Consider the following 26,383-nt stretch of genomic DNA (forward strand, 5'->3'; position numbering starts at 1 on the left):
ACTCCTAACACTGTAAGGAAGATTTATTTTCTTCTCATTTTATTATAGACTTGTACCATATACACGGTGTGCATCTACACGCATGCTTGCATAGCTTCGCCTATGGTCACCCAGTAAGTAGTGGGTGGGCATATATATTTGTCCATCCTGGACAAATGGTTATCCAATCTCTTCTTAAGAGCCTCCACAACTTCTGGTGGCAAGTCGTTCCACTGGTTAATTGTTCTCACTGTCAGGAAGTTTCTCCTTAGTTCTACGTTGCTTCTTTCCTTGATGAGTTTCCATCCGTTGCTTCTTGTCCTGCCTTCAGGCGCTTTGGAGAACAGGTTCATCCTCTCTTCTTTGTGGCAACCCCTTAAACGTTGGAAGATGCTATCATGGCACCCCAGTCTTTCTTTTCACTAGACTAGACATGCTCTATTCCTGCAAATGTTATCAGAATAACAGTGGGAAGGGACCTTGGAGGTCATCTAGTCCAACCCCCTGCTCAGGCTGGAAACTCTATACCATTCCAGACAAACAGCTGTCCAGTCTCTTCTTAAAAACTTCCAGTGTTGGAGCATTCACCGCTTCTGGAGGCATGTAGTTCCACTGGTTATTATTCTAATGGTCAGGAAGTTTCTCCTTAGTTCTAGGTTGCTTCTCTCCTTGATGAGTTTCCATCCGTTGCTTCTTGTCCTGTCTTCAGGGGCTTTGGAGAATAGCTTCACTCCCTCTTCTTTGTGGCAGCCCCTCAAATGTTGGGAGACTGCTATCATGTCACCTGTAAGTCCTTCTTTTCACTTTTCATCTCGCCTCATGGTGAGATGGGGCAGCGAACAAATTTAATAAATAAAGAGATAAAATAAAAATATTTGAAACAGAGGTCTACTCAGCCATTGACTTCAGTAAGACGGACTTCTGAGTAGGTGCGCAGAGGTTGAAGCCTGAAAATCATGCCCTTGATCTTAATTTCTCTAAGCTGGCAGTCTGAAGAGCAGTGGTTCTCAACCTTTTTAATGCTGCGACCCCCAACCGGTTGTAAGTCGAGGACTACTCAACCGGTCGTAAGTCGAGGACTGCTCAACTGGTGCGGCACCGTTTGCAGAATGGGACTTTTGGCGGGCTCAGCAGGGCAGAGACAGCCTGGACAATTCCTACTGGCTTTTGAAAGCCAATAGAATTAGACTCTATTCAAGAGAGTCTATTCTATTGGCTTTCAAAAGCCAATAGAATAAAAGGGAATAGCACAGCTAAGGAAAAGGGGGGGGGGGAAATGGCGGACTGCGTTGTTTGGCGACCCCCGTGAAATGGTTGTTCGACCCCAAATAGGGTCCCAACCCACAGATTGAGAACCACTGCTGTAGAGAATAAGTACGCCTGCACTTCCGGGATTTGCATTTCAGGATGTCTGCCTCAGTTTCTCCACTGGCAGGACTTTGCTAGAACCCCCACTGTGGCTACCCTCTGCCCCACTCTGATGCTCCCCAGATGTGCTGGATGACAACCAGAATTCTTAAAAAGGAGCTTTACACATCTGGAAGTCAACTTCATTTATTATGAGAAGAGATTTTATGGTTTTGCATGGTATGAACGCAGCTGATCAGCCAAGAGTTGTGTGAAATGAACTGTTAAGATGTTTGAGCTCTGAAATACAGGTAGTCCTCAACCTACAACTATTCATTTGGTGACAGTTTGAAGTTACAACAGCACTGAAAAAGGGACGTATGGCCGGTTCTCACGACCGTTGCAGTATCCCCATGGTCACTTGATCAAAATTTGGACACGTGGCAACTGGCATGTACTTATGACGGTTGCCGTGTCCTGGGATCACGTGACCTTTTGTGACCTTCTGACAAGCAAAGTCAATGGGGAAGCCAGATTCACTTCAGAAAACGTGTTGTTTAACTTAACAACTGCAGTGATTCCCTTAACAACAGTGGCAAGACAGGTCATAAAATGGGGGCAAAACTCACTTAACAACTGTCACGCTTAGCGACAAAAAATATAGGCTCGGCTGTGGTTGTAAGTTGAGGACCGGCTGCACAAGGAGAGCTAAATCATTAATTATGATCAGCAAAGTGATGGTTTTCCTAATTAGAAAGGATCTGCCATTAGGCTATGCTTAGGATCTCTGCTGAAAAACACTTCCACAATGTTTTTAAAACACACCCAACATCCCTTTTTCCCTGTAATCAAGAAGCCACAGGCAATTTCAAGGCCCTTTTTGGTTTAGGGCAGAGGTTCCCAACCTTTAGGGCACCATGGACCAGTTCATTGGAGAGAGGTTTTTCCACGGACCAGAAAGTGCGTGATTTTGTGTGCTGCCTACATCCCGCGGATGGGACTTTGCTTGTTTGTGCGGACTGGTTGCTGGCATGCTGTGGCCTGGTACTGGTCTACAAACTGGGGGTTGGGGACCACTGATTTAGGGTCTCCTGCTTGAGCAGGGGGTTGGACTAGAACAGGGGTGGCGAACCTATGGCACGGGTGCCAGAGGCGGCACTCAGAGCCCTCTCTGTGGGCACGTGCGCCGTCGCCCCAGTCCTAGGCCTTCAGCTGGGTTTTATAAAGCCTTTTTGCTTTAGGCCTCCGCCGCCGTGTGCAACAAAAAAAAAAGGTCCAATCAATCAGTCAATTTCTACTTCTCGCGGAAAAAAAAGATCTTGCAAAATTGGAATTGATTGATTGAACTTTTTAATCCCACCCAGTCTGCCGTTACCACTGCAGCCACGCCCACCTAATGGGACACACCCAGCCAGTGGGCCACACCCACCCGGCACCTGATATGCATAAGTGGGTTTTGGGTTGCAGTTTGGGCACTCGGTCTCTAAAAGGTTCGCCATCACTGGACTAGAAGACCTCTAAGGCAGTGGTTCTCAACCTGTGGGTCGGGACCCCATTTGGGGTCGAACGGCCATTTCACGGGGGTCGCCAAACAATGCAGTCCGCCATTTTTTTTCCCCTTTTCCTTAGCTGTGCTACTCCCTTTTATTCTATTGGCTTTTGAAAGCCAATAGGAATTGTCCAGGCTGTCTCTGCCCTGCTGAGCCCACCAAAAGTCCCATTCTGCAAACTGTGCTGCACCAGTTGAGTAGTCCTCGACTTACAACCGGTTGAGTAGTCCTTGACTTACGACCGGTTGGGGGTCGCGGCATTAAAAAGGTTGAGAACCACTGCTCTAAGGCACCATCCAACTCTTGTTACTCTCTTCTGTAATCCCGTGCCTTAGCAGAGTCCCAAAGACAGGCTGAGATGCTTTTGTGATTTAGCACAGAGGCCCCCAACCTTTTGAGCAACAGGGACGGGTTCCCTGGAGAGAGGTTTTTCCATGGACCAGACGTTGTGTGGTTTTGTGTGCTGCCTGCATCCCGTGGATGGGGCTTTGCTTGTTTGTGCGGCCCGGTTGCTGGCATGCCGCAGCCCGGTATCAGTCCACGGACCGGGGGTTGGGGACCCCTGGTTTAGGGAACAAGCCTCTGGATCAAAGATCACCTCATCTAGAGAGCCTTTACGTTTAAACCGAAGAAGAGGGTTTGAGTGACTTTATCTCTAATTTAACCCTGGCCTGTCATTTGTGTAATCCCCTCCCACCTGCCTTGCCTGAGAGATGGGAATCCTCAACTTGACGACCAAAAACTGAGCCCCCATTGTTTGTCGCTCAGTGAAACATTTGTAAAGTGAACTTTCCCCCCATTTGACGACCGTTTCGTGCCACAGTTGTTAAGTGAGTCGCTGCAGTTGTTAAGTTAGTAACATGGTTGTTAAGTGAATCTGTCTTATTGGAGGAGGGGGTAGGGGGGTTGTAAAAGGTGCTCACATGACTCCGGGACACTGCAAGCATCGTAAATGTGAAGTAGTTGCCAAAAGCATCCGAATTTTAATGATGTGACTGTGGGGAGACTGCAACCGTCGTTAAGTGTGAAAAATAATCCGAGGGGGTTGGACTAGAAGACCTCCAAGGTCCCGTCCAGCTCTATTTTGATTCTTTCTTTCTTTCCTTCTTCTTTCTTTCCTTCTCTTTCTTTCTTTCTTTCTTTCTTTCTTTCTTTCTTTCTTTCTTTCTTTCTTTCTTTCTTTTTCTTTCTTTCCTTCCTTCCTTCCTTCTCTTTCTTTCTTTCTTTCTTTCTTTCTTTCTTTCTTTCTTTCTTTCTTTCTTTCTCACTCACTCATTCTTTTTTACATTCCTATCTTCACCTATTCATCTCTCTCCCTTTGATTTGCAGCTGACTATGAGTCTGTTAAGCCGTGGAATACTATTGAACATTTGTTTCACTATGAAAAAAAGAAAAGTGTGAAAAAAGCCACTTTTTTTCAGGGCTGGTGTAAACTTTGAATAGTCACTAAATGACCCTGAAGTTTAGATCAGAGTTTCTCAACTTCAGCAACTTTAAGTCCACACATCTTAAAGTTTGTTTCGGTGAAAGGGATGCAGTTTGGAATCTCGGGAAACACACACACACACACACAGACAGAGAATAGGATGGCAGAAGCTGCGGGTTGGCTTCCCGGCCAGCCCAAAGCAGCCTGCAAACGAGGACAGGGAACTGCTTCAAAGCGGCAGCCGGACGCTGGCCGCCTGTCAACGCACCCTGCAGCCATGTGCACAAGACCTGCCTCGCCACAAACTTCCCACCGGATAATTATAGAGAGAATAATGCTGCATTATTTATAAAGCTGACTATTTATAAACCCGGGCCCAGAAGATGTGGCACCAGACCTCGGTGGTTAGCCTTCAGAGGGTGACCCCTCCTCCCCATACACACACACACACACACACACACACACACACACACACTGCCCCCACCCTCTCCAGGCTCAAGGGCAGAACGGGGCAGAGAAGGTCCATAAAGGGTACTTGAAGAGGATTTTCCCCTGCAATGAAAGACTGCACAAAAAAGAAAGAAAGGGGGGGAGGGGGGGATCTGTTGAGTGGGGGTCTTCCATGGCTGGTCCTTGTATAGCCTTTCTCTTCGCCACCCACCCCCACCCCGAAATACACGGATTCCCCAGCCTCTTTTCATTCCATTCTCCCCGCGTTGTCACTTTTCATGCCTAGGGAGATACCTCCCATATTTTGGCTTGCTTCCCCCCCCCCAGCAGATTGGTGGCAGGGGTCAGGGGCAGGGGCAGGACCCAGCATTCCCACATTCTCTTTAAACAGGTGCCAGAGCACAAACATCAGTTAACCCTTTGGGTGCTGGGCCCAGCCTCGCTGTTCCTCCATCCCTTCTCCTTTCCTTTGTTCCTAGAGATTGGAAGAGGGGCTGAACCAGGAAATTCCAGTCTCTCTCCTCTTTGGTGTTTTTCCTTTCCGACTCTCTCTTGCCCGCCAAGAGAGACCCCCAAAGGGTTTGAAAATGAAAAGAGACAGGTAGTCCTCGACTCAGTGGCCGTTCGGAGTTACGGCGGCACTGAAAAAAGGGACATGCAATCGCTTCTCACGTTTGAACAACTATTGTAGCATCCCCCGGAGTACGTGATCAAAATTCAGACGTTTGGCCACCGGCTCATATTTATGATGGTTGCGGAGTTCCAAGGGGTCAGGGGATCCCCCTTTTGCGACACGTTCTGACAAGCAAAGTTCAGTGGAGAAGGCAGTTTCATTTTACAACCAGGTTACTAACTTAACAAGTGCAGGGATTCACTTAACAACTGTGGCAAGAAAGGTTGTGAAATGGGGGCAAAAAACCCCTTAAGAACGGTCTCGCTTCAAATTGGGGCTCGGTTGTGGTCCAGGACTTACCTATACAGTGCCTTACCTATACAAGCACCACTTGTATAGGTAAGGCATTTGACAAAGTAGACCACAACCTACTACTTGAGAAGATACAAAAATGCGGCTTAGACAGCATCACCATCAGATGGATCGGTAGCTGGCTGACCGGCCGTACTCAGCGTGTGGTCCTCAATGGAACCGCAACTACATGGAGGGAAGTGTGTAGTGGGGTGCCCCAGGGCTCTGTTGTGGGCCCAGAGCTCTTCAACATCTTCATCAACGAAATGGACGAGGGGATAGATGGGGAACTCATCAAATTTGCAGACGACACCAAGCTGGAAGGAATAGCCAACACTCCAAAACCCACTTATGCATCGTTGGGTGCCGGGCGGGTGTGGCCCATTGGGTGGGTGTAGAAAATAGCTTGACTCCCTCTTCTTTGGGGCAGCCCCTGATATATTGGAACACGGGTATCCTGTCCCCCCTCGTCCTTCTCTTCATTAAACTAGACATACCCAATTCCAGCAACCGTTCCTTATATGTTTTAGCCTCCAGTCCCCTGGAGTTTGTCCTTGTGAGGTCTTCCCAATCCTGCCTCATCACAAAGATGTGTATCTATCTTTGTGGGCTGGGAAGAAGAGAGTGCTGAGTGCAATCAGAGATCAGTTGTTTATTTCTAGAGATTGATGTAGTAGACATGAGCTGCGCTGTGACACTTGCCAGTTTTCCTTGCCCAGCTGTCGGGTCGCTTGAAATCCGCCTTCTCCAACTTCCTTGCCCTCCAGTTGTGTCCTGGCCTAAAATTCCTGCCATTCCGAAATCTATGTGAACAACCGGTTCTCTGTGTGGATGCTGCTTCCGGAAGTCCATTCTGGGCCAGGGGAACAAATAATTAGCTACCGGTTCTGCCGAAGCGGTGCAAACCGGCTGAATCCCACCTCTGTCCTTGACTTAAGACCACAACTGAACCCCAGATTTTCTGTTGTTAAGTGAGAGATTCATCCAGTGAGTTTTGCCCCATTTTATGACTTGTCACAGTTGGAATAGAGAATAGAGTTGGAAGCGAACTTGGAGGTCTTCTAATCCAGCCCCCTATACTATTTCAAAAATCTCCAGTGTTGGAACATTGTTCCAACAACAACGCTTTGGAGAATAGCTTGACTCCCTCTTCTTTGTGGCAGCCCCCCAAATATTGGAACACTGCTATCATGTCATCCTTAATCCTCTTCTTCTGAACTTTTACAAAATACAGAACAGAGTTGGAAGGAACCTTGAAGGTCTTCTAGTCCAACCCCCTGCTCAGGCAGGAAACCCTATACCATTTCAGACAAATGGAGCCGAGGTGGCGCAGCAGTTAGGGTGCAGTACTGCAGGCCGCTTTAGCTGACTGTGTTCAGCAGGTCAGCGGTTCAAATCTCACCGGCTCAAGGTTGACTCAGCCTTCCATCCTTCCGGGGTAGGTAAAATGAGGACCCAGATTGTTGGGGGCAATGTAAATATATATATACATTGCTTACTGGTGTACACCGCTTAGAGAGTGCTTGCACTTAAAGCGGTATATAAGTATCATAAATAAATAAATAAATAAATAAATAAATAAATAAATAAATAAATAAATAAATGGCTGTCCAGTCTCTTCTTAAAAATCTCCAGTATTGGAGCATTCACCGCTTCTGGAGGCAGGTTGTTCCACTGGTTAATTGTTCTAACTGTCAGGAAATTTCTCCTTAGTTCTAGGTTGCTTCTCTCCTTGATTAGTGTCCCTCCGTTGCTTCTTGTCCTGCCTTCAGGGGCTTCTTTTCTCTAGACTGGCCATACCCAAATCCTGCAACCGTTCAGCCTTTGCAGCCTTCCCAGCTGACTGAGTGAGATGGCCGACTGTCACCGCTGCCTCGGTCATTCTCCGCACAGTATGCAAGCAGTCCTGGAATTATGACCGCAGTTGAGGCCAGATTTTCCACTGCTAAGCAAGGCAGTTGTTAAGTGTATCTCGTTTTACGACCTTTTTTCCGCGGTTGTAGTAAACAAATCCCTTTAGTTGTTAAGCGAATTGCCTGGTCATTAAATGAATCCAGCTTCCCCCACTGACTTTATATATCAGAGGCCGGGTGAGAAGGTCACATATGGCGATCCTTTGGCCCAAGAATGCTGGCACGGTCGTAAATAAATGCTGGTTGCTAAGTGCCCCAATTTTGATCCTGGGACCCTGGGGGAGGCCACGTTGGTGGTCGTAATGAGGACCCCTCCTAAATCATTTTTTCAGTCCGTTGTAATTTCGAATACGTGCTAAATGGCTATAAGCTGACTACTTTTGCAATGGTTCTCAAGCAGTTTCAGGAGTTTTATGCCTGGCCGTCCGACTGGCTCTTTCACCGGGAGATGACAGCTTCAAACCTCAAAACATAAATTGTGTTTCCCCCCCCCTTTTTTTGGGCCTATTGTGTAACCTTGGATTGTTGGCTTTTTTGGCACAGCTGTGGCATCCTCAGCAGTGGAATGCATTGTGGATGCCGACTGTCAGATGCCAAACGGGATGGAGCTGCGGCAGACTGGAGAGCAGGTGAGTGGCGCCTTACACGCCTCCTTGTCCTTTACACCTGCTTGTTAGACCTGGCTTCCTCTCGCCCAAGGAGTCTTTTACAGGGGTGTGTGTGTGTGTGTGTGTGTGTGCAGATGCGTGTGTCTCTCTGTGCGTGCATGCTCCAGGCTGCCTCAGGTGTTACTAACACTGTAATTAATAAAGTTAGGAATAATTTAGGCGCACTCCCTCGACACTAAGGCCTCCCACGCTTCCACTCCTAGTTACAGGTCTTCTAATTTTAGTGCTTGCTGTTTCAAAGAGTCCATCTCCAGGGATGGTCCAGGCCTTCATTTGACCTGGAAGGGATAGAGAAGAAATAAAAGACCGGGGGGGGGGGGGTGGAAAGGGGGGGGCTAGAATAGAAGATGGTCCTCCCCAAATTCCTGCTTCGGAGAATCCATTCCTGTTGGGGTCTTCTTCTCCTAGCTTCCGAAGTACAGGTAGCCCAACATTGCTGTTGTTAAACAGACATTTGTTGAGTGATTTTTTTTGCCCTGTTTTACAACCTTGCTTGCCACCGTCGCTAAATGGATCACTGCAGTTGTTAAGTTAGTGGCACGGTTGTGAAGTGATCCGGGCTCTCCCATTGACTTTGCTTGTCCGAAGGTCGCCAAAAGCCGATTCACACGATTCCGGGACACGGCAACCGTTGTAAGCATGAATTCAGTAGCCAAGCTTCTGGATTTTGATCACGTGACCGTGGGGAAATGCTGCAACGGTCGTAAGTGTGAAAAACGGTCCTGAGTCCCGTTTTTCAATGCCGTTATAGCTTTGAACGGTCCCTAAATGAACTGTTGTAAGTTGAAGACTGACCAGTGGTGTTTTTCAAGTATGGCAACTTTAAGCTGGGTGGACTTCAACTCCCAGAATTCCCCAGCCAGCAAAAGCTGGCTGGGGAATTCTGGGAGTTGAAGTCCACCCAGCTTAAAGTTGCCAGGGTTGAGAAACACTAAATTAGAAGACACAGCTCCCTCTAATTAAGAAGGTAACAATACTTCCCTGAATGTTGAATTCTTGCATCATCATGCAAACACACAGACACACACACATGCAGCTAGACACACGCACACAAACAAGGTGGCTTCTGTAAGGCACAAAAGCCACTTGTGTCTAAATGAGGCAATCGAAAACAAACATCTTTGTAATTACCCCCTTGAGGTTGGGGTGCAATCCAGAGGCCTGGAGGAGAGAAAACGGTCCCCATGGAGCTAGGTAGTGTGGGACAATGATTACAGCACACTTGTACCATGTATACAGCCCGAGTCTATTGTTGCATTTCAATCTAGGGCAGAGGGTGGGCAACCTGGGCTCTTTTATGACTCGTGGACTTCAACTCCCAGAATTCCTGAGCTAGCATGGCTCAGCATGGAAACCTCAGGAAGGGAGGGAGGGAGGGAGGGAGGGAGGGAGGAAGGAAGGAAGGAAGGAAGGAAGGAAGGAAGGAAGGAAGGAAGGAAGGAAGGAAGGAAGGAAGGAGTGGTGGGATTCAAATATGTGAACAACCGGTTCTCTGTGTGGATGCCACTTCCGGAAGTCCATTCTGGGCCTGGGCAACAAAAAATTAGCTACCGGTTCTGCCGAAGTGGTGCGAACCGGCTGAATCCCACCGCTGGTCATAAGTCACTTTTTTCAGTGCTGTTGTAACTTTGAATAGTCACTAAATGAACTGTCGTAAGTCGAGGACAACCTGTTCCGAGCTTCCTTAGGGTTTTGTGGAGTGGTTGGTGGTTCAGTATGAAACCAGATCACTGGGTTAGTTTATCTTTCAGCATACAGTAGAAAACCCAGAAATGGGTTGATTCATTAAACAGGGTTAAGCCTATCGTGAGGACACAATTTACAAGGGTGGATTCCACTTATAAGCAAGCATGTTGGAGATGCTATTGCACGGTAATTGACCAGGAAGCAGCACGGAAGTCTACTTCCAGCATGAGTAGTATAATAGTCTGCTGATATATGCTATATGAGTATAATAGTCTGCTGATATATGCTACATTAGAAGAGATTTTAGCCCCATTGAATCCTGCGTAAATTGAATTTGGAACGAGCTTGTTCATTAACAGAACACGTGAAGTGTTAATACCACTTTACAATGCCTTGGTAAGGCCACACTTGGAATACTGCATCCAGTTTTGGTCACCACGGTGTAAAAAAGACGTTGAGCCTCTAGAAAGAGTGCAGAGAAGAGCAACAAAGATGATCAGGGGACTGGAGGCTAAAGCATACAAGGAACAGCTGCTGGAATTGGGTATGTCTAGTTTAATGAAGAGAAGGACGAGGGGGGACATGATAGCAGTGTCCCAATATCTCAGGGGCTGCCCCAAAGAAGAAGGAGTCAAGCTATTCTCCAAAGCACCTGAAGGCAGGACAAGAAGCAACAGGTGGAAATTAATCAAGGAGAGAAGCAACCTAGAATTAAGGAGAAATTTCCTGACAGTGAGAACAATGAATCAGTGGAACAACCTTCCTCCAGAAGCTGTGAATGCTCCAGTTTTTAAGAAGAGACTGGGCAGCCATTTGAAATGGTATAGGGTTTCCTGCCTGAGCAGGGGGTTGGACTAGATGACCTCCAAGGTCCCTTCCAACTTTATTATTATTATTATTATTATTATTATTATTATTATTATTATTAAATCATCAGACTTTTTTGCTAATGTAAACTCAGGTTTTCAGCTCCTAAGGGACTGCTTACGCAGGCATGCCTACAAATGTTATTTGCTTATGAAAAGCAAAATCTTGGCGGTTTAAAATGACAACTTAAATAAACATTGGATGCTACCACCTGCAATCGTCAGACAAGCTGGGAACCTGCTGGGTTGTCATCTTAATCCGACTCTCCAAAAGCTTCCTTTGAACAGAAGGAAAAGCAAGCAAAACCCGGCAGCGGAGGCATGATGTAGCATGAATATTTTTGGCACGCAACTTGCTTAATGACAGAAATCCTGGTCTCCATTGTAGTCGTTGAGTTGAGGATGACCTGCAAATGCAATGGAAAAAAACCAAAAAGTTAAAATCAGAAGATTAGGAGCAAGAAAAGAAATCTTGTTTTCGAGTTTTGATGGCCAACCTCCCCAATTTTTAAAAGCATACCTAAGATTTATTATTCTTTATTATCATCATTACTTGTGGATTTTTTTCCCAGCTCTTCTCTACAATTAGGACGCTGTTAAAATTTAATAGGTACAGATGGTTCTCGACTGATGACTAGAATTGAACTCAACATTTCTGTCACTAAGTGAGACAGCTGTTAAGTGAACGTTGCCCCATTTTACGACCTTTCTTGCCTCAGTTGTTAAGTGAATCACTGCAGCTGATGAATTAGTAACCCAGGTTGTTAAGTGAATCCGGCTTCCCCATTGACTGGGACACTGCAACCGTCATAAAGATGAGTCAGTTGCCAAAGGTCTGAATTTTAATCACATGATCATGGGGATATTGCAGAGGTCGTAAGTGTGAAAAACGGTCGTAAGTCACTTTTTTCAGTGCCGTTATATATTTGATTGGTCATTAAACAAACTGTTAAGTCCAGGACTGCTTGTACCGTAATCCAAGCTACAGATCATAGCTTGTGTAGAATGTAAGAGGCATAGAAAGTTTGCCCGGAAATCTGGGATTAGATAATTTAAATTAAACAAGCTTTAAAAACTTTATTGCTCTCAGGATATCCCCTTTTTCCACTCATTTTTCTGCGAAGGAAGACGGAGTGGCTGTTTCCCATGGAAACCCAGCATGTCGCAACATTTTCTGGGGACAGATTCTAAAGAAACTGTGATATAGCTGCATCCTAAAGCCGGGCCAGTCTTCTCACGCAGCTGTGAATTGTGAAGGATTGATTGGTGGACAAACTTCTTCTTCTTCTTCTTCTTCTTCTTCTTCTTCTTCTTCTTCTTCTTCTTCTTCTTCTTCTTCTTCTTCTTCTTCTTCTTCTTCTCTTCTTCTTCCTCTTCCTCTTCCTCTCCCTTTCCCTCTCCTTCTCCTTCTCTTTCTTCTTCCTTCTTCTTCTTCTTCTTCTTCTTCTTCTTCTTCTTCTTCTTCTTCTTTTCTTCTTTGGAAAAAAATTCTGTCTTTTATTATTGACCTTCTCATTGCGAAGATGAGTTTCCATGGAAATCCATGACTCAAGAGCCACTGAACTGGAATATCAAATCTAACAGACAAAAGGCGGTATTCTTCAGAGTTGGCATCACTTAGTTACTCGCCTCTTCTAACCTTGGTTTTCAACTTCCACCATGATGGAGGTTAGAGAACGATGGAGCGCATTTGGAGAGTGTTAAGTTGGGAAGACTTGAGAACGTGGCATGTGCTCCTTCAGATGGCTCTGGAAAATAGATTAGACCAGTGGTTCTCAACCTTTTTAATGCTGCGACCAATGCCCCCCAACCGATCGTAAATCGAGGACTACTCAACCGGTCGTAAGTCGAGGACTACTCAACTGGTGCAGCACCATTTGCAGAATGGGACTTTTGGCGGGCTCAGCAGGGCAGAGACAGCCTGGACAATTCCTATTGGCTTTTGAAAGCCAATAGAATTAGACTCTATTCAAGAGAGTCTATTCTATGGCTTTCAAAAGCCAATAGAATAAAAGGGAGTAGCACAGCTAAGGAAAAGGGGGGAAAAAATGGCGGACTGCGTTGTTTGGCGACCCCCGTGAAATGGTCGTTCGACCCCAAATGGGGTCCCGACCCACAGGTTGAGAACCACTGGATTAGACAAAGGCAATCCATAATGTAGTTTCAGCTTCATAGACTTCAGCTTTACAAACATTGGGGCTTGGAAATCATGGTTTATGGTTTCACGATGCGTGGAAACTCAACCAGTAAGGGCTTATTTCACACTTTCACATTGTGTGACACTAGTCCTATACATAGTGGGACACCTTTGGCATGACTTCCTAGGCTATGTGACCAAGGGAAGCCCTTAGATCAGGGATGGGCAACTGTGGTCCCTTTACATCCTGTGGACGTCAACTGGCTCAGGAATTCTGGGAATTGAAGTCCACAGGTTGTAAACAGGCCACAGTTGCCAATCCCTGCCTTAGAGCCAAGATGTCAAACCTTGACAACTTTAAGACTTGTGAACTTCAACTCTGGCTGTGGAATTCTGGGAGTTGAAGTCCACAGGTTGTAAAGTTGCCGAAGTTGGACACCCCTGCCGTATGATGCTCCTGAAAATATTCCTTGATGGAGAATCAGGGTGATCATGTACAAAACAGGACATGGGAATAGAGCTAGCTCACGACTTACTACCATAATTGAGCCCCAAAATGTCTATTGCTAAGCGAGACATCTGTTAAGTGAGCTTTGCCCCGATTTACAACTTTTCTTGCCACAGTTGCTAAGCGAATCACTGCAGTTGATGAGTAACACAGTTGTTAACCGAAACTGGCTTCCCCATTGACTTTGCTAGTCACAAAAGGGGATCATATGACCCAGGACATTGCAAACCATCATAAATATGAGTCAGCTAATTTTGATCCCAAGAGGACGGGAATGCTGCAAAGATCGCAGCTGTGAAAAAATGTTCGCAAGTCACTTTTTTCAGTGCCATTGCGACTTCGAATCGTCCACTACTGTTGTTAAGTCAAGGGACTGTCTGTAAATGGAAATTTCACTTGAACCAATAGTTCTTTCCTTAGATCTCCCCAGTTCACGATCCATCAGATTTTGTTTAGGAACCCGCTTGCGAGGGACCAAGGTTTTCAAACTCCACTGCCAAATCGGAGGTATAATTCTGTCAGCATTTGGGTCCAGTAGGTCAAGAATCCAAATGTCAGTTCATTATCTTGGCTATAAGCAGGACTTGATTAAAACCAGACCAGCTCCGTTCTTCCATTAGTGAGTTGCTTTTTGCTTTTGTAGTTCTTTCTCCCGGCTACATGGAATCATCCATTTCACAACAGCCCGGGGATCAATAGGGTGGGGTGGGATCACTGAGGAAGGCTGGCTCCAGGATTTGGGAAAAAAATTAATAAATGTCAATCAGTAATATTTACCTGCAAAAAAAGGGTGAGGTGCACTTAGGGTTCTGGACAGCTCTGGGTTATTTTTCAGTTGACACTCTTAGGCTGTTCTTATATTGATGCCCTCAGAGTATAATTTTTGAACAGTTAACTGAAGCAGACAAAACTACTTTTTTTAAAAAAATTGTTTCCTATTATTCCAGAGAGTTCATAGCAGTGTTTCTCAATCTTGGCGGTTTTCAGATGGGTGGACTTCATGCTGGCTATGGGAATTCTGGGAGTTGAAGTCCATCCATCTTCAAAGTTGCCGAGGTTGAGAAACGCTGGTTTATAGGACAAAAGTCTGTTTATCAATAGAAGAGAATATTTGTAGCTTAGGGTCGAACTGTGGGGTCCTTGGTGCTCTCTGAGCTTGGTGGTTTTCCTGCTGAAGATTCATGACCAATTTAAATAACATCCTCAGTGCTCTTACAAAACCCTATATTCCCTTGCAGCACTGATGGTGTTACCTAGTTTGGTAATGAAAGGTTGGCAAGAAAACAACCAAACTCAAATTCAGAGGCCAGGTATGCTTTATGGGCTACAAAGCACCTATCCTGGGCCCATTTATAATTTTGAATGTTGCTTAAACAACCAGTTGCAGGTCAAGGGCCACCTGTATAATTCCGCTCCCTTTGTGAATCCAGTCATACCCTTTAAGGCAATGTGCATCTGGAACAAATATTCCATATATCCAACAAGAGATGCATTGGGTTGGTTCAGAGGCAAGCCCCCATAATCATCCCAGGATTAATGCCTGTGTTGCCTGTGACTTTTCAGAAGATATTCAAATAAATCAAAACAGCCAGTAACTGCTAAACTACAATGGTGCCCAAATCTGGAGAAAGTTTTTAAAACTACCCCAGCTATTGGACCTTATTCCTTAAATATATATACAGGGAATTGCAGTCTACAATTCCTGGAGGTGGCATTTAGGCCCCTGGTGTTAAACCTGGTGTTTTCCCAATGTGTTCAGGCTAATCCGAGTTTTGAGGAAGTATAAACTGGTCCTTCTTCCTTCCTTTTTCTTTCTTTAGTTATTTTACTTCCCTCCAAATCCTTTTCTGGAACTTTACAGCAACGTCTTTGTTAAAAAATTCCACTTCCTTTTACACAGTTTCATACCATCACTATTTACTCTGGGGAGGGAGAGTGAAAAAAAAAAGATGAAATACTGTTAAATTTGAAACCTGTTCAAGATTTCAGTGACAGCATTATCACAAGGCAATGGATTTGTAGGATAAGAAAGGAAAAAAGGAAAAGATGGTAAAAAGGAAGGAAGAATGGAAGAACGGAGGGAAGGAAGGAAGGAAGGAAGGAAGGAAAAAAGATGGTAAAAATGAAAGAAGAAAAAAGGAAGGAAGAAAGATGGAAGGAAGAAGGAAGGAAGGAAGGTAGGAAGGAAAAGATGGTAAAAAGAAAGGAAGATCAGAGGGAGGGAAAGAGGGAGAGAAGGAAGGAAAAGGAAGGAAGAAAAGGAAGGAAGGAAAAGACAGTAAAAAGGGAGAAAGAACAGGGAGGGAGAGAGGGAGAGAAGAAAGGAAAAGGAAGGAAGAAAAGAAGGAAGGAAAAGATGGTAAGAAGGAAGGAAGGAAGGAAAAGACGGTAAAAAGGAAGGAAGAACAGAGGGAGGGATGGAGAGAGGGAGGGAAGGAAGGAAGAAGGAAGGAAGGGTGGGTCGTAATCATAAAGACTGAAAACTTGGTCATTTTAACTGAACAACTCAAATGGAATCTAAGGATTTCACAATGCCAGCATCCAACCTGGCTGATATCTCTGGGGATTCTTGCTAGGGTACAAAGGCCCCCTCCCACTGCTCTACTCAAGAGCTCCATTCCCATGAACCTGAAGGATCCTTGTATGCAAATGGAAACTGAGGCAGGTGGGGTTCACACCCGGTGCCAGACTGTGATGTGGTTGCTTTCCCGTTGGCCAAGCATGCTGCATAAACCAAACCAGTGTGATTTATAAACTGTGGTTCATGGCTTACGGTGTCACGAGCAGAGCCAGTTGTAAGTGAATCACTCTTCTCAGTTCTCTGCAGCAAGTGATGTTGTTAAAATCCAGTTGCCCTCCTTGCTGCTGTTCGGAATTCCCCCTCTGTCTTCCTGTCCGTCTGCTTCCTTCCTTTTATTTATTTACTTACTTCCTTTTATTTATTTACTTACTTATTCAATTTCTAGAGCCACCCATTTCAACCACAAGACTCTGGGCAGGAATAGAATAGAATAGAATAATGGAATGAAGTAGAAAAATTAGAATAGAATAGAATAGAATAGAATAGAATAGAATAGAATAGAATAGAATAGAATAGAATAGAATAGAATAGAATAGAATAGAATAGAATAGAATAGAATAGAATAGAATAGAATAGAATAGTGGAATGAAGAATAAGATTCTCCAAATAAGATTCTCCAAGGCAGGACAAGAAGCAACGGATGGAAACTAATCAAGGAGAGAAGCAACCTAGAACTAAGGAGAAACTTCCTGACAGTTAGAACAATTAACCAGTGGAACAACCTGCCTCCAGAAGCGGTGAATGCTCCAACACTGGAAGTTTTTAAGAAGAGACTGGACAGCCATTTGTCCGAAATGGTATAGGGTTTCCTGCCTGAGCAGGGGGTTGGACTTGATGACCTCCAAGGTCCCTTCCAACTTTATTATTATTATTATTATGGATCATCGCACAGTCAGCCAGATGTTCAGACTGGATTTGGCATTTTGTCTACCTATCGAGTCCTTACCCAGGACCTGGGATAGGCAGATGTGGATGTTTGATGGTATTACAGATATCGTCGCAGGATGGAAGCAGTTCCTAGTAAGGCCGCCTTTTGCAACCGACTAATAGTGAATTTGTCAATGCCAATGGTGTTCAAGTGGTGCTCCAGTTGTTTTGGGATTATTATTATTATAATACAGGGCAGAATAGTGGAATGAAAAATAGGATAGGACAGGACAGGACAGAATAGTGGAATGAAGGAGAGGAGAGGACAGAACAGAGCAGAACAGAACAGAACAGAATAGAATTGGAAGGGACCTTGGAGGTCTTCTAGTCCAAATGCCTGCTCAAGCAGGAGACCCTATACCATTTCAATGGTAGCTTGCCATTGCAAAAAGCTTGCAATTCTGCAACTATAAAAGAGTTCATACAATTAAAAAAGGACCAAACATTAAAAACCTCCCCAAAATACCGACATGTAGCAAGCCGGGAGAGTTGACCAGCTAACACTAAAGCCAAGAGACAGGGCCCTTAACATATTCCTAGCTAGCCCAAAGCTTGGGTACACTGTCAAGTTTTTAAAACCTTACGAAAGGCCAACAGGGTTGGAAGATGCAGCGATCCAGATTTAGGGAGCCAGGATTAGTCCCCCAAATTTAGGGTGGTCTATGACAACTCGCCAGGGCCAACTTGCCAGAGCCAAATTGCTGCAGCCAACTCATCGTGGCCAACTGTCCGCAGGACAAGAAATATTTAATATCAGAGAAATGGTGGAATAGAATCGTTAAAGGAGAGGATGCCAAAGGAGGGACAAGATAAAATGGGAATTACAACAATTCAAAATAATGTTTTAATTATTTTAAATAATCACATCGAAGTGTTGAATTGTCTCGCGGCAGCAAGCTGGCTGAGGCGAGTTGTCCCACTCCGAATTTAGGGATCCAGGATTAACCCCCAAAATTGCAAGTTTTCGATGGCCCAGGCTCCATTTCTTTGGGTGCAGCTGCAAAACAATTCTGTGCTTTCAGCTGCTGTTCTCTCTCAGGGACTTCCCAGCTAGCTTCCCCCCCCCCCCCATCCTAGCTCTGATCATTGTCTGTCTCACAGGGCAACATGGAATCTTCCACACTCCCCAACGTGCCTGGACAGGGATCCCGCCCCGTTCACATTCTTTCAAATTTTGCTGGTGCCTGCTGTATGCCCCGTGGCCCGGGAACAGACAACTGCTTTGCTCTCATCCTCATACGTTGAGCTTTCTCAGGATCCTGGCAAGCCCCCCCCCCCCAGGTGTGTTCCACCGGGTGTTTTGCCAGAATCGGCCCATTCAGTCTCCCGCACGGGAGCATCCTAACTATCTTAGCCTTTTCGGGGCAAAGAGTCCACCCAACGCACCAGGCGTTTGAAAAATGTTTTATGCTTTCGATAGGTCAACCCCAAACTCTCCTTCTTCCCCTTTCCAGTAATGTGGATTTTTATAAAGACTTTGCAGAATCTTCTAGGAAGAAACTAGGCCTAGTTTCTAGTGCGATGTGTTGTGTGCACTCAGCCTGTGTAGTGGTTTGGTTGTGTTCAGCAAAGGTGAGTGATTGGCCTCGTTCAAAAATGAGGGCTTCGCGGGATTAGCAACTTCTGCAAACCGAGTCAGAACATTTCAGTGTTTTCAATAAATCAGTAAGTTTTCCAGAGAGCTTTGGCTATAGGGCAGAACAGAAAAAAATATACAGTATATAGTATATAGTGATAATGTAGATAAAAGGCCATTTTTAACTGTCAATGGTGGAATTTATGAGAGTAGTTCCTATATGATCCTTTTCCTTCCTTCCTTCCTTCCTTCCTTCCTTCCTTCCTTCCTTCCTTCCTTCCTTCCTTCCTTCCTTCCTTCCTCCCTCCCTCTCTCCCTCCCTCCCTCCCACCCACCCACCCTTCTTTCCTTCCTTCCTTCCTTCCTTCCTTCCTTCCTTCCTTCCTTCCTTCCTCCCTCCCTCCCACCCTTCCTTCCTTCCTTCCTTCCTGCCTCCCTCCCTCCCTCCCTCCCTCCCTCCCACCCACCCACCCTTCTTTCCTTCCTTCCTTCCTTCCTTCCTTCCTTCCTTCCTTCCTTCCTTCCTTCCTTCCTCCCTCCCCCCTCCCACCCTTCCTTCCTTCCTTCCTTCCTTCCTGCCTCCCTCCCTCCCTCCCTCCCACCCACCCACCCACCCACCCTTTCCTTCCTTCCTCCCTCCCTCCCTCCCTCCCACCCACCCACCCACCCTTCTTTCCTTCCTTCCTTCCTTCCTTCCTTCCTTCCTTCCTTCCTTCCTTCCTTCCTTCCTTCCTTCCTTCCTTCCTCCTCCCTCCCTCCCTCCCCCTTCCTTCCTTCCTTCCTTCCTTCCTGCCTCCCTCCCTCCCTCCCTCCCTCCCACCCACCCACCCACCCACCCTTCCTTCCTTCCTTCCTCCCTCCTCCACCTTCCTTCCCTTCTTCCTTCCCTCCCTCCCTCCCTTCCCTCCCTTCCCACCCACCTTCCCTTCTTCCTTCCTTCCTTCCTTCCTTCCTCCTTCCTTCCTTCCTTCCTTCCTTCCTCCTCCCCTCCCTCCCCCCTCCTTCCTTCCTTCCTTCCTCCTGCCCCTCCCTCCCTCCCATCCCTCCCACCCACCCACACCCACCCACCCTTCCTTCCTTCCTTCCTCCCTCCCTCCCTCCTCCCCCCACCCACCCACCCACCCACCCACCCACCCTTCCTTCCTTCCTTCCTTCCTTCCTTCCTTCCTTCCTTCCTCCTTCCTTTCCTTCCCCTTCCTCTCCTCCCTCCCTCCCTCCACCCACCCACCCTTCCTTTCCTTCCTTCCTTCCTTCCTTCCTTCCTTCCTTCCTTCCTTCCTCCCTCCCTCCCACCCTTCCTTCCTTCCTTCCTTCCTGCCTCCCTCCCTCCCTCCCTCCCTCCCTCCCACCCACCCACCCTTCTTTCCTTCCTTCCTTCCTTCCTTCCTTCCTTCCTTCCTTCCTTCCTTCCTTCCTTCCCTTCCTCCCTCCCTCCCTCCCACCCTTCCTTCCTTCCTTCCTTCCTTCCTGCCTCCCTCCCTCCCTCCCTCCCTCCCACCCACCCACCCACCACCCTTCCTCCTTCCTTCCTCCCTCCCTCCCTCCCTCCCACCCACCCACCCACCCACCCTTCCTTCCTTCCTTCCTTCCTTCCTTCCTTCCTTCCTTCCTTCCTTCCTTCCTTCCTTCCTTCCTTCCTATGTAGCTGCCCATTTCACATGTGTGATCCTGGGCAGTTCACCGCATTAAAACAACCAATAAACAAAATACAAAAGTCCTAAAAAAACAATCAACTCCTCTAAAACCCAATGGAAACCAACATTTAGAACCGGAGAATATAACAAGCAGGCAAGTGCAAGTCAAATGTCAACCAGCACAGCACCTTAGCAGGCTTCGAATCACACAGCTGGATCCCCAGGCACCTTGATATATTAGTTGATAAAGCATCCCCCAATTGTTTGCTGCATCTCCCAGAACTGTGGGAGTGGGCCTAAACTCATTTTGTGTGGGAGTTCTGTGGCCGGCAGGGCAGGTGCCCCGAGGTAACTGCCAGGGACTGCCGAGAGTGGCCAAGCCAGTTGTGATTAGGTTGTCCCCCACCTAAGCTTGATCCCTGCTTAGCTTCAACAGACCTAATAGCATCATGTGCTTTTAGTCCATTGTCTGGACATTCTTCCTCAGCCATTCATCTTCTCCGCTTTTATACCCTTTCTCTACTCCCCTAGGCTGTTTGCAGAAGGCCTTTTTAGCTCTTTCCTCTTCTGCTGTGTTGCCATCACAGACATGTTTGTTTAAAAATCTATACCTCCAGGGTACTCTCAGCAATAAACAGTAAATCTTTCTCTTTAAGACCTCAACTCTACGTCCTTTCCTCCTGGTATATATATAGAGAGAGAGACTATTGCAGTTTTGGCTTCTATGAGGTCTAGATTCTGTCAGCCTCTGCCCTCTGGATAAATTATTTCTGATTATGTCAGGCAGAAGGATAATCTGCTGGACTTCATTCTTGGTAGTCTGGTCCAAAAGCCCCCCCACCCTTAAAAACAGTGAGAGGGTGCTTAGCAGCTCCTGAGCAGGTTTGTGGTGAAGATGCCTGGCCTACAAATATCTCTGAGGTAAACAAAAGGCATTGAATGGAAGCACATTTGTTTCTCCTTCTCATTCTGCTTCATTTTACGTCTCTTCCCAGTGATTTGGTTCAAAAACATACTATTGGTAATCCTAGACCAGGGGTAGGCAACCTTGGCTCTTTTATGACTCATGGACTTCAACTCCCAGAATTCCTGAGCCAGCCATGCTGCAGGGAAAGGGAGAGGTTTCCATGCTGGGCCATGATGGGTGAGGAATTCTGGGAGTTGAAGTCCACCCATCTCTGAGTGGCCAAGGTTGAGAAATACAGGCCTAGGCCAGGGGTAGGCCATCTTGGCTCTTTTATGACTGGTGTACTTCAACTCCCCGAATTCCTGAGTCAGCCATGCTGAGGAGGAAGGGAGAGGTTTCCAAGCTGAGCCATGCTGGCTCAGGAATTCTGGGAGTTGAAGTCCACCCATCTCCGAGTGGCCAAGGTTGAGAAATACAGGCCTAGGCCAGGGGTAGGCAACCTTGGCTCTTTTATGACTCGTGGACTTCAACTCCCAGAATTCCTGAGCCAGCCATGCTGAGGGGAAAGGGAGAGGTTTCCAAGCTGAGCCATGCTGGCTCAGGAATTCTGGGAGTTGAAGTCCACCCATCTCCGAGTGGCCAAGGTTGCCTACCCCTGTCCTAGACTTACAATTGGTTGTTTAATGGCCGTTCAAAGTTACTACAGGCCCGAGAAAAAAAAGCACTTATGACTAAGGTGACCAATTGTCCTCTTTTAGGGAAGACAGTCCTTCTTTTGTAAGTTCTGTCCTCTCTTGAAAAGTGTCCTCCTACATGTCCTACTTTTCGATATGTGAAGACTAATCTGTAAATCTCTGTACTCGATCGATGCCGATCCGATCCGTTGCGTGTGATGTGATGTATTTGTATTTGACATGACGATTCGTCAAGGCTCGGTACAGTGTGGCGAGACGCGATTATGAGACGCATGTGCTCCGCACAGGAGAACTGTTTTGAGAGAGTGCGCCGCGTGCAAGAGTGCGCCGCACGCAAGTGGCTTTGTTTACTTCTTACCGAAACATGACACAGCACATACGCACGCATTAGACTCACTTTTTTTCTTCAATTTATTTGTGTCCTCCTTCTCATTGTAAAAAAGTTGGCCACCTTACTTATGACCCAGTTCTGATGGTCACTCGGCAACCGAGCCCCAATTATGCCTGTTTGCTGTGTCTTGCAGTCAAATGTCCACATTTTAAAACTGGCATTTATTTCCAGTTTTTAGCAGAATCAGTCCACAGCAAACAATTGGTTTGCTTTACGACTGTGGCATTCGTTTTACGACTAGTGACCACAACAAAAATGGTCATAAAATGTGGTTGGTCACATGGGTGACCTGTCTTATGATAGATACCACTTACAACCAGGCCATTATGGTTGAAAGTCAGTTGACTACCTGTAGACTAAATTAAAAATTAAGGTGAGCAAATTAATAGTGTAGTAGCACAGGGGAACCAGGCTATTAGGTGAAATTACAGAGCTTTACGTGAACACAGCACAATTTGTAGATCTCGCCAGTAGGTTGAAATTTTAAAGTTATTTGGGATGGCGTTCTAATTCTTATTTATAAAAGGGTTATTTATATTATGTTTTTTTTAAAACTACCTTTAGGCCATCTTTTAGGGCACAAAGCCCCTTCAAGGCAGCTATTAAAGTAGGGTAAAACAGTGGGACAAAATAAACATTAGAATTAGTACAATGCAGTGATGACAATAAATGTCACACCCAAAAATACCGAGACCAGAAAAACACTGTAGTAAAAAAAAAACAACCACAAAAATGAAGAGAAACACATGGAAAATAAGTGGAAATCCCCCCCCCCCGAAATCTTGGGAAATAGCAGATCTGCCTTTTAGCTCTTTATTTTCTTCTTTTGATTTCTGTCACAATCATGATTTGGGAATGATCATCAGGAGCTAAGTAGTTAGTTATAACATTTGTAAAACTGTTTGTTTTGAGGAAACAATGATGCAAATGTGTAAGGAAGACACTCTGCTGTACGTAGTTTCGTTTTTAGAGAGATACTGGAAGTGGTTAAATCTCCAGTTGCAATCTTGCACAGTTTTGAGAGTAAAACCCCAATGACTGCTGCAAGGTGTCATTCTCAACATACATACCCACGAGAACCTGCCATCCACACCAGGAAGGATTTGATTCCTTCTGATGTTGCTTCATCTATGCCAAGAGGAAAAAAGAAACAGGGGTGACATGATAGCAGTATCATTTGAGGGGCTGCCACAAAAAAGAGGGGGTTAAATTATTCTCCAAAGCACCAGAGGGCAGGAGAAGAAACAATGGTTGGAAACTGATCAAAGAGAGAAGCAACCTGGAATTAAGGAGAAACTTCCTAACAGTGAGGACAATTAACTAGTGGAACAGCCTGCCTCCAGAAATTATGGGCACTCCATCACTGTAAGTTTTTAAGAAGAGACTGGACAGACGCTTGTCTGAGGTGGTATAGGTTCTCCTGCTTGAGCAGGGAGCTGGACTAGAAGGTCCCTTCCAGATCCTATCCTATCCTATCCTATCCTATCCTATCCTATCCTATCCTATCCTATCCTATCCTATCCTATCCTATCCTAATACTTTCTCCCTGACTCCAAAATGTGGTCCTGCAATCTTTTCTCAGAGCAGTAAATTCTGCCATTCCTCGTTTGGACCCTATAAATTCCACATTTTGAAAAGGGCCTACTGATAAGCACACAGGCTTAACATCTGCATACAGGTAGTCTCGCAACTTACAGCAGTTCATTTAGTGACTCTTCGAAGTTACAACAGCACAGAAAAAAGTGACTTATGAACGTTTTTCAGAGTTACAACCTTTGCAGCATCCCCATGATTATGTGCTCAAAATTCAGACGCTTGGCCACCGGTTCATACTTATGACTGTTGCACCATCCACCGGGGGTCACGTGATCCCCGTCTGCAACTTTCTGACAAGCAAAGTCAATGGGGGGGGGGAGCCAGATTCACTTAACCACCAGGGTTCCTAAGTTAATCAACTGCCGTGATTCACTTAACAACTTTGGCAAGAAATGTCATAAAAGCGGGGCCAAACTCACTGAACGGCAGAAACGTTGGGCTCAACGGTGGTCATAAGGCGAGGACTGCCTGTTGTTTATGGAGTTATGAAATTCGTTTTCCCCTGGTGTAAATAAGGCATAAGGTTGCCAAGCCTTGTTATTTTCTTCTTTTTGTTTCAAAGGTTCACACACCTTAAGCCCGTGCAAGGAGTCGTGGGGAAGTTGGCCCGGGTTCACGGGTGCGTTTCTGGGCATCCTCCCACCACCCCTATCCTCCTCCTCCTCCTCGCCCGCCCCCGGCCCTGCAAACGGCCATCCCACCCAAGGTGCCGCCCGCCGCCCCTTTAACTCCCCCCCCGTCGTGAGGCCTGTGGGCGGAGCCGAGGGAGGCTGAGGCGGGCTCAGCGTGTCTATGGCGACGCGGCGGTGACGTGCGACGGGGGGGCGTGGGCGTCCCGGCTCCATATGAAGCGGAGGGGGGGGAAACGAGGGGGGCCAGAGCCCGAGACCGACCCGGCGGCTGGAGGCTGCGGCGCGAGGAGCCATGAAGACCCCGGCGGACGCAGGTGGGGACTGCCGGAGGGTCCCACGCTGATGCTTCGGGGGGCTTCGGGGGGGGGGAGGCGGAGGGGGGGTCTGTCGGTGGATGACCACCAGGACACGTGGGCTGGAAAGTTGGAGGGGATGCGAGCAACTTACTTCCATCTTCCCCCCCCCCCGCGTCCTCTGCTCTGCCCCGCCGTTCTCGGGCGTCGGGGGGGGGGGAGGCGACCCGGGGCGGAGGGGGGGGACTTTTGGGGAGCCCTTCGGGGGAATGAATGGGGCGCGGGGACGAGGAAAGCGGGGGGCGGAGGGATGGCGAGATCGAGGAGCCGACGGGGGAGGGCCGGAGGGGCTCCATAAAAAAAACCAACTCGGGGAACATCCAAGTGGAGGAAGGGGGGGCTCCTCCAAAGCGGAGGGGGGGTCTTCTTTCTCCCCCCCCCCTCGGCCTCACCTGCGCTCTCGGAGCCGCTGGGTGTGCGGCGGCTGATGGGGATTGTAGTCCGCCGACCGGGCCCTCACCAAATGGGGTGGGGAGGGGGCTTCTTGGAGAGGAAGCGGCCGGCGCCTCCGCTCCGGAGCGGGACGTGCTGGCGGGAAGGGAAAGAGCCGCGGCGGCGGCTTCGCCTGCCGTCTTGGGTGCCGCCGTAATGGAGGTTCCTGCTGGGAAAGGGTGGGGAATGGTGCTGCGGGCGAGGTCCCCGGCTCTTGCGCTCGCCTCCCTCCCCCCCTTCCCGGCCGCTTTCCCGGCCGCCTGCCTGCCTGCTTAGGCTCGGGCTCCGGCCGCGAAAGGAGACGGGCAGGAGTTGGAGCAGCCCCCGGGAGGAAGCGCTCGGCCAGGCCGGCCGGAGAGGGAGGCGGCCGGGGACTCAGCCCGCTGCAAAGCCTCGGAGTTTGTGAGCGGACCTGTTGCATTTCTTTGCCTGCCCGGCTGCTCCTCCTCCGGGCTCGGCTTTGCAAGTCGCCTTTGGGAGCGAAGGATCGGCTACCGGAGCCCAGGCGACCCCCCCTTCCAAGACTTCGAAAGGGAAGGGGGGGCGGTGAATAATGGGGTGGCTTTCCGAAGGGGGCGAGCCGAAGTGGGGGGCCACTTCGCCTGCTGCACCCTCGAACCCCCCCTCCTTTCTCCCCCCCCATGCGGCCGCCACCGGTTCTGCAACGAGCCTCGCGGGCTCTTTGAGGGGGGGCCGGGGAATGAATGGGGTGGCGGAGTTGATTCGAGGGGGGGTGGTGGATCGCATTTGGGGAAAGAAAAGGCCTCGGAGGATCGACACTCTGTTCCCCCCCCCCCCAATGCCGCCAATCAACGAGGACGGTAGTTTCCTTCTGTCAACTTCTGGCGCTTGAGCGAGAAGGAAATAAATCCAGATTTGTGCTTGTGTGTGTGTGTGTGTACACGGAGGGGGGGATTTGCTGATTTCAAAGAGTGTTGCACGGAGACGGAGCGCCACGTTGCTGCTCCGCGCAACGAGTTGAAGCGTCCATAGTGAAGCGGGGGGGGGGGAAAGAGAGGAAATCTGGAGGCAGAAACAACTCGCTTCCTAGTGAATCTGGCCGATCGCGGGGGCTCCTTCCCCCCCCAGCCCTCCCCTCTTATCAGCAACGCGGAAGCGCTGCACAACTCTCCCCGCCTTGGCTAAGAGGGTCCGGGGAGGGGGC

At 47.6% G+C, this 26,383-nt stretch overlaps 2 protein-coding genes across 3 annotated transcripts in view; one reads left to right on the forward strand and one right to left on the reverse strand.

The window, feature by feature from the left end:
• The window catches only part of ERF (ETS2 repressor factor), a 45,226-nt gene that overhangs the window by 1,040 nt on the left and 17,803 nt on the right, over window positions 1-26,383 (forward strand). The window contains exon 2 of one of the 2 annotated variants that reach the window (XM_039352137.1): window positions 8,173-8,258. In XM_039352137.1, the coding sequence (XP_039208071.1) occupies window positions 8,195-8,258 (64 nt within the window). In that variant the 5' untranslated portion in view covers window positions 8,173-8,194. Of the gene's footprint in view, window positions 1-8,172; window positions 8,259-24,670; window positions 24,748-26,383 lie in introns of those variants that run through there. The other variant, XM_039352138.1, reaches the window with a different exon arrangement.
• Window positions 6,314-26,214, reverse strand: LOC120311988 (serine/arginine repetitive matrix protein 1-like). The gene is made up of 3 exons (XM_039352144.1): window positions 25,179-26,214; window positions 11,062-11,256; window positions 6,314-6,569 (listed from the first exon to the last, which is right to left on the reverse strand). The coding sequence occupies exons 1-3, from the start codon at window positions 25,859-25,861 to the stop codon at window positions 6,314-6,316; spliced, it is 1,134 nt and encodes a 377-aa protein (XP_039208078.1). The 5' UTR covers window positions 25,862-26,214.

The sequence above is a fragment of the Crotalus tigris genome, unplaced genomic scaffold (assembly GCF_016545835.1).
Source record: "Crotalus tigris isolate CLP2741 ecotype Arizona unplaced genomic scaffold, ASM1654583v1 scf7180000018413.2111637, whole genome shotgun sequence".
Taxonomy (NCBI): domain Eukaryota; kingdom Metazoa; phylum Chordata; class Lepidosauria; order Squamata; family Viperidae; genus Crotalus; species Crotalus tigris.